Below are 7,575 nucleotides of genomic sequence, written 5' to 3'. Positions count from 1 at the left end.
CAACTACCTTTCTTAAACCCTAAACACAAATCTCTCAAAAAACCCCTCCTTTTTCTCGCTGTCCAGCGCGTAGTGAACTCACCAAACCCGAAAACAGCCATGGCGGACACAGTCCAATACAAGCTCGAACGGATGGTCGACGAGCTAGACGACCTAGAACGTAAAGGCATATTCACGCGGCAAGAAATAGCAGAGATAGTGAAACAAAGAAGAAAATTTGAGTACAGATTGAAGAGGCCAAGTCCTTTAAAGCAAGATTTCTTAGCATATATTGATTACGAGACTCAACTTGACTCACTACGTAGACTACGAAAGAAATCAGTGGCGCGCGAGCTGGAGAAGCAAGGGGATAAGAGGAGGAGGAGAAATAAAAAGTCTGTTTCTGATTTTGCTGGGATTTCAAGGATTGTTGAGATTTATAGAATTGCTGTTATGAGGTTTAAGGGAGATTTAGATCTTTGGTTTAGGTATTTGGAGTTTTGTAAGGATAAAAAGAATGGAAGAATGAAAAAGGTGAGAGCTTTTATTTTGGAGGTCGTGGTTTGCTTAGTGTTAATAACTGTTTTTTTTTTTTTTTTTTGTGAATTTAAGGGTACCCCATTTTGGCTTTATTCTGTTTGGTTATCTGAGTTTTGGTTCTTTGGATGTGTAATTGTATGTTTGACGCTTTGGTTAGTGTTGTTCAGTGTGTTATCGTTGTTGTTTTTGGAGAAATAAAGATACCATTTTGGGTTGTATCTTGCTCTTATCTAGAAATTTTAAGTTTGTGATTTTAGAGGCCGGTTGGTACTGTCACTAGTTGTGATTCATAAAGGAGGGATTTTTTTTCTTATCATTTTAGGCGTTGTCTCATTTAATGGATCTTCTATTGCAGAATTAACAATCCCCGCTTGGTTTTTCTCTTGTTTAGGTGCTTAGTTGTTTATGATTTTGGAGTTTTGTTGTTTTTGATTTGTTCATTTCGTTTAATTGGTAATTATTGTCATTATTGGGGATGGATTTTTTTCTTTTTTCAGTGAAATCATGTCTTTTTTTTCTTTGTTCATTTGTAGGTTTTGGCTCAATTAATTCGGTTTCATCCAAAGGTGCCTGGAGTTTGGATTTATGCTGCAGCTTGGGAATTTGATCATAACTTGAATGTTTCAGCTGCTCGTGCTCTTATGCAGAATGGTTTGAGGGTATGCCCACATTCAGAGGATCTTTGGGTAGAGTATCTTCGGATGGAATTGACATATCTTAACAAGTTAAGGGTGCGGAAGGTAGCGCTCGGAGAGGAGAAGGAAAATGTGGTTCGTGATTACGATATGTTGCTTGATGAAGAAAGAGGAAATGATGATGGATCAAATGCTGGTACTGAGGTGTCAGAGAAGAAAGTGGATTTGTTTCGAGAGAAAGGTTTGCTCATTCTTCAGACAATCTATACTGGAGCTGTTGAAGCTCTACCTTCTAGTTTTGGCTTGAGAAAGAGGTTATTAGAGATACTGGAAGCAACAGACTTGACTCATTCAGAAGAAATGCATAAGGAGATGCTAAGTGATATGAAAAGAGACTTTTCCAGAGAACCAGAATATTGGGACTGGCTTGCAAGACTTGAAATGACTGATTCTAAGAGTATGTCAGAGATGAGCGTAACTCTAGCGCTTCCTCAGTTTCAAAAGGCAATTCAGGTATGATTTTTATGAACTAGTGAAATTTTGATATCTGACAAGTGTTCGAGTCATTGGTTTCAAAAATTGAAAAGTAGGTATATCATCTGACTGCTTTTCAGATAATGTGCCGAGTACTCTATCATGATCACGGTTGATTTTCTGTATGTAGGTGTATGAGGAGGCTTTACAATTTGTGCCTTCTCCAATGATGTTTAATTTATATATAAAGTTTTTGATGGATGCTATTGCTCCCAAAGGAGGAGAAAATGATCCTTCTAAGGTCTCCAGCCCCACTGAAGATTATATTTCACACCTTTTGGTGGTATACGAGAAGGCTGACGTGGTGGGATACATGACTGAGGATCTTGCTTGTCAATATGTTTCATTTTACCTGCAACTTGGTAGGTTTGATGAAGCCAGAAAACTTGCAGACAGGCTTTGCAGCGGAAAACTCTCAGATTCAGAAAAGTTGTGGATTTTAAGGGCCTCTATGGAAATAAAATCTTTTAATGATGATACTTCTGCACCAAGTAAGGATGATTTCCAATATGTGTTAGGACTCCTTAGAAGTGCATTGACTAAAGTGTCAATATCACAAGCTGAGGACTTATGGCTAATGGTATGCTCTCTATGCTCCTGTACTCTAACCCATTCCCTGCTATTAAAGTTTGTGGCATTATTCAAAAATGTTAATTTTATGCTTCCAGCCCCAGTTGATTTACCTTTTCTAATAGTTTTTATTTAGAGCTGTCTGTTGAGAAATATGTTATTGTCTGTGTAAAATGCTTGCCTAAACAGAAACCCGATCAAAATTAGGGGAGCTCTATTGCCTTATAAATTACAAATAAAAGAACAAATTATTAATATTCTTGTATAGAAAAAACATCAGTACTTCTCCTTTCATTTTCTTTTCTACCTCCCCTGGTCGTCCTCCTTTAGTGTCTGAGGTTTGTTTCTTTTTGGTTGAATAACATGTAAAACTGTCTCTGCAAATATTCTAATGGGTTAATTAAAGCTACTTAGCTCTTGATGCCATGATGCAATTGTTTTGTTTTCAAACTAAGTTTCTTTTTGTTGAACTACTATTTTTCTTTTTAATGTTTTAACCTTCCTTTTAATCTATCAGGATAAAGCTCTTTTAGGGTCCAAACCAATTTTTAATATAATCTCATGCTACAGGCACTCAATTTTTTTGCAAAACAAAAGAAATATCTGGACAAGCTGGTTGAGATGTCTCTTATCTCAGTAGCCAAAGATGGTGGTAGTGATGATGGATTTTCCCTCTCTTCTGCTATTGTAAATTTTATGCTTCAGAAGGATGGAATTCATAAAGCAAGAAAGACATATAAGCGGTAAGTTACTAAATTAACAGTTAAAGAAACTTGTCTGTAAAGTGCCTGCTCAATGTCACAATAAGCTGTGAAAACAGTATGTGACATACTATATACAGAAAGCCTTTCCAGTTCTCAAAATAATTTGTAAGTTTAAGATTGTTCTGGTAAAAGATTCAAACTCTATAATCTGCCTCTAGTTTTCTATCTGCTTTGCTAATTAATTTGTAGTAGCTAAACCTGCATCTTGATTTTAATTTGCAGATTTCTCGCACTACCCCATCCTGGTCTTGCTTTGTACAGATGTTGCATCGAGTTGGAAGTGAACCTTGCATCTGTTGGTGATAAGGATTGCCTTGCAAATGCCCGAAAATTATATGAATCTGCACTCGCAACTTATGGCCAAGATGTGACCTTGTGGCAAAATTACCACTCGATGGAGATTAAGGTAATCTTGTTGTACGTTTACTTTCTTTAAAGTACCTTGTCTTTCTTTTATTCTCCTCTAAACCACCCACTTCCTGAATTAAACGCATACGTGGCAATGCTCTATGAGCATATCCTAGCAGCTGGATTGATAAAGGAAATCAGCTCCTGCATTTTTCACTGGAAATTCAAATTCTCATTGTCTTTTATTGCCTGACTTAATGTACATGGGACTGCACCACTTTCTGCCATTGCTCCTAACTTCACTCATTCCCTCATGCTGCTTTATCTTCAAAAGCCACATTCTGTTGTGTGGCTACCTCATTGTTGATTTAGATGAATTTTTTTTATATTGTTCAATACTACTTACTGTTAACATTTTGCACTAAACAGTTGGGAACATCGGAAACAGCAAATGCTGTTTGTTGGCGTGCACGGAAGACACTCAAAAACTCTGCTGCATTTGTTGCTGCTCCAGATTTGTACTAATCAAGTGTATGGTTGCTAATTTTGACAAAGGAACCAGTATCTTATTTATTCGTGTAGTTGAGAAGAAGGTACATGAAAACAGTAACATTCATTTTATCAAAATCTGTCTCACACATGTAGTTGGGTTAATGAGTGGTAGAAGGAAGCATGAAATTTATCCAATTTTGTTTGGCTACTATGGTGGCTAGATGACGAAATGATTTTCCCTATTTTCTCAGATAGTTAAAAGGTAACGAACATAAACGGCATTAACCAAATCTGGCCATTGTACCCTGCTCGTGAGGCACCACACGTTTAATTTGTAATTTTATGGAAACATTTCTTGAAAGATTACTTATTGAATAGATGGGTGCCCAAGTTTTTGCATGCACTATATATTGAACATTTGAAAACTATAGCAGTCAAATAGAAATAGCAAAATCAAACCAGGCAAGAACGTCTTGCCATCCTAGAAAATAGCATGGCCTTTCAACCTAAAAACTAGCACTTGAAGTGAAGCTTGCAAGATTGTTTTCAATTGCTGATCGGCAATTGATGGGAAATTTTACAATATTTATTACAAATGTTTTTACTTGAGATCTTGCAGGGCTTCTTGCGGGATGTAAGAGCTGCACGAATTTACAATTATTAACTGGACCAGAAGCTTATGCTTTGCGTAAGGAAAACAGATCTAGGCTCATGGCCACTGTGGACTCAATACCTGCGCAAGCCATACAACAATTCAATTGGTGTAGCTATTGATTACATGCTTAAACTTGTGCATTTCTCCACTCAAGCATCGACTTTTTGGAGACGAGATTACGCTATATTTTATCAAGTACGTTGATACAAATGTGAGTAGATCTAAATAGCTAAAATTGAAAAATGCGTGGATCATGCTTGGGGCTCGGACCAAGATTTGGTCTAGGTGGTCAGGGTTTGGGTTGGGACATAGTCTGGGAATCAAGGTTGTCAAAATCGCGATTCAACTCGTAAAATCGTACGTTTTTACGAGTTGATATAGGCTTTACGTGCTAAATCGCTTGTAAAACTCGAAAATGGATAAAATCAGGTCAAAATCAGGTAAAATCGTTAAAATCGGGTGAAATCGCATAAAATCACGATTTCACTACCGATTTAACGATTTTACACGGAAAATGCATTTTGTCTGTACCAGGGTAAAAGTTTCATGCTTTCCTACTTTCCTTGCGTGGCAGGCTTGAATAAAGCCACGTAAAGGCTAGCTTTGAATGGAAAAGTTAATAATTTCTGGAAAAGCCAGGTTTGTTGTCCTTTGTATTAGTTTCTTTTTTACCTTGAATGAACTTTCTGCGCTCTTTCTTCTTGACTTGGTAACCGTGGTTCTTTCTTCTCACATGAATTGCTATTTGCTACTTTCCACGTTGAGTTTTTTGTTTTTAGTTGAAAAATAGGTTTTATTTTTCCTTTTTTTAAAAAATTATTTTTGTTTTTTTTTAATATTAATATGGTTGGAAAGTTAAATTTATAATTTTTTTCTATTAAGCTAGAGTGATTTACTAGTTTGTCAAATAACTCAGGTTATTCTTGTTTATAAATTTAGTGAGGTGTTTTTTTTTTAATTAAACTTGACTTTTTTTATAGTTTATTTTTTCTTATAAAATTAAAAATAATAATTTTACAAAAAAACTATGCTATTAAACTTTATAAAGTAACAAAAATTAAAAGGTATAGGATAACTATTATTCACCCATAAATTTTTATTTGAAACATAATTTTTTTAATATATTTTAAAATTCCTTACGATTTTACGATCCGTTTTTACGATCCGAGTTTACATGTTCCGTGCCGTGTCAAAATCGCGATTTTGACAACCTTGCTGGGAACCTCGGACTCGAACCTAGACCAAGTTTGAGGCACAGAGTTAAGGACAAGGCTTGGTTTGGGAAAGATGACTAGGCAACTCTTTTGCATGCAAGATCCTAGGCATGAAAAGGTGGTGCTAAGGATGGTTTTTGAAAAAGACTTGACTCAAAACAATATAGTTAATGCTTTTTATATTTGAAATAATTTAGTTTCTAGCTCATTATATAGCATGGGTTTATGTTGGTTTGACCATGATAAGTTTGTCTTCTCCAAGAGTGGGATGCTTATGGGCAAGAAATGTTATGTGATGAGCTATTTAAACTCAATTTTATGACTATCGCACCTAAAAAAAAGATTAATAAAGATTATATTTTTGTTTATTTGGTTGAGTTTATAACATAATAGATTAGGACATGTTAATTATAAAACATTGAAAATGATTAGTAACTTGGTTTCACTTTCAAAATCTCATATCGGTCAAAACCACAAGTGTGAAATCGATGTAAAATTTAAATTGACTAAGGCATCTTTTTATTCCATAGATAAAAAGCAGTGAGCATCTAGAATTAATTCAGACAAATATATGTGACTTAAAGTTTTTGTAAATTAGATGAGGTAAAAGGTATTTTCTTATTTTGAACAAAATATTGTTATGTCTATTTGCTAAAAAGCAAAAATAAGGCCTTAAAAGTGCATTTCAAAAGTAAGGTTAAAAATTTATTTATCATGAAGATCAAAGAGACAAGAAGACATAAAGATGGGAAATATGATTTGTTGTAACCCATTTTTGGGTCCCCACAAAATATATATATAGCCAAAGGAGGATAGAAAAATAACAAGAGGCAGAAGCGCTCAGAAAATGGTCGGAAAATTGGTCAATGAGGTTAAAAATACAAAGATTGGATTTTTGACAGTATATTCTTGAAGGAGGAGAGCCCTATTGAGAAAAGCCCAATTTTTGATGTTTATGGACTTAATTGGATTTTTAAATGAATTTATTGATTGCAAGAAAAATTGATTTTAAAGTCAATTTGGGTTTTAATTAGAATAAATTTAAGTTCTGGGGCCAAAATATTTTTTTTAGGAATTTATTAGGTCAAATCAGGACTTAATTGCATAAATATTGAAGTTTAAGGGCCAATTAGGGACTTAATTGAAGAAATCCGAAACCAAGGACCAAATCGGAAAAGGCGCGTAAGTATAGGGGCTCCAATTAAAGAAATCAGGGGCCTAATTGAAGAAATTGGAAGTTTATTGATCAATTAAGGGCTCAATTGCATAAATCAGAGGCCAAGGACTAAAGTGAAAAACACGGCCAACAAGAGGGGCGGAGACCGAAATTGACAGGGATGCAATTGAAGAAAAAAAATGATTAAGGGCTGTTTTGAAACTTGGCGCGTTCTGGCGCCACTTTTAAATGAAACGGCGCGTTTTATCCAAAACGACGCCGTTTCATAATTAAAAAAAAAAACAGGGAACGGTGTCGTTTTGAACGACACTGTTCCTCTTTCTTCCTCCCCTGGACATGCAGCACGGGAGGAAAGAAAAAATGGTTTCCTTTTGTTGTTTCTTCTTTAAAAAACGCATTTCCTCTCTCCCTAGACCACACATCTCACCGACCCGAAGCCCCACGCCCTGGACCACCGATCGAAGCCATTGGCCGACCGGCCGCTCACACTGCCGAAAGCAAGGGAGCGGCGCATTGCTGTCGCGGGTGGTGGCCGACTAGCCACCGCGAAACCCGCTCCCCAGGCGCCCTTTCGCTCCTATAAATATAGAACAAAAAACACACCAAGGGGGGAGAAAAAGAAAGAGAGGAGAACCCGAAAAAGGGGGAGAAAGAGAAAGAGAGGAGA

At 36.1% G+C, this 7,575-nt stretch overlaps 1 protein-coding gene across 1 annotated transcript; it reads left to right on the top strand.

Moving 5' to 3' along the window:
• Positions 1–4,057, top strand: LOC133672453 (uncharacterized). Its single transcript, XM_062092876.1, has 6 exons — positions 1–513; positions 1,053–1,667; positions 1,819–2,268; positions 2,829–3,001; positions 3,245–3,428; positions 3,800–4,057. Exons 1-6 carry the CDS (start codon positions 100–102, stop codon positions 3,893–3,895), a joined length of 1,932 nt encoding a protein of 643 aa, XP_061948860.1. The 5' UTR covers positions 1–99; the 3' UTR covers positions 3,896–4,057.
• The last annotated feature ends 3,518 nt before the right edge of the window (positions 4,058–7,575 follow it).

The sequence above is a fragment of the Populus nigra genome, chromosome 14 (genome assembly GCF_951802175.1).
Source record: "Populus nigra chromosome 14, ddPopNigr1.1, whole genome shotgun sequence".
NCBI classification, from domain to species: Eukaryota; Viridiplantae; Streptophyta; class Magnoliopsida; order Malpighiales; family Salicaceae; genus Populus; species Populus nigra.
This window is presented reverse-complemented; position numbering and strand designations above follow the sequence as displayed.

Coding starts and splice junctions, on each gene's coding strand:
- LOC133672453 (XM_062092876.1), top strand. CDS start 100: ATGGCGGACACAGTCCAATACAAGCTCGAACGGATGGTCGACGAGCTA. Junction 3,002..3,244: donor GCAAGAAAGACATATAAGCG/GTAAGTTACTAA, acceptor TTTAATTTGCAG/ATTTCTCGCACTACCCCATC. Junction 3,429..3,799: donor ACCACTCGATGGAGATTAAG/GTAATCTTGTTG, acceptor TGCACTAAACAG/TTGGGAACATCGGAAACAGC.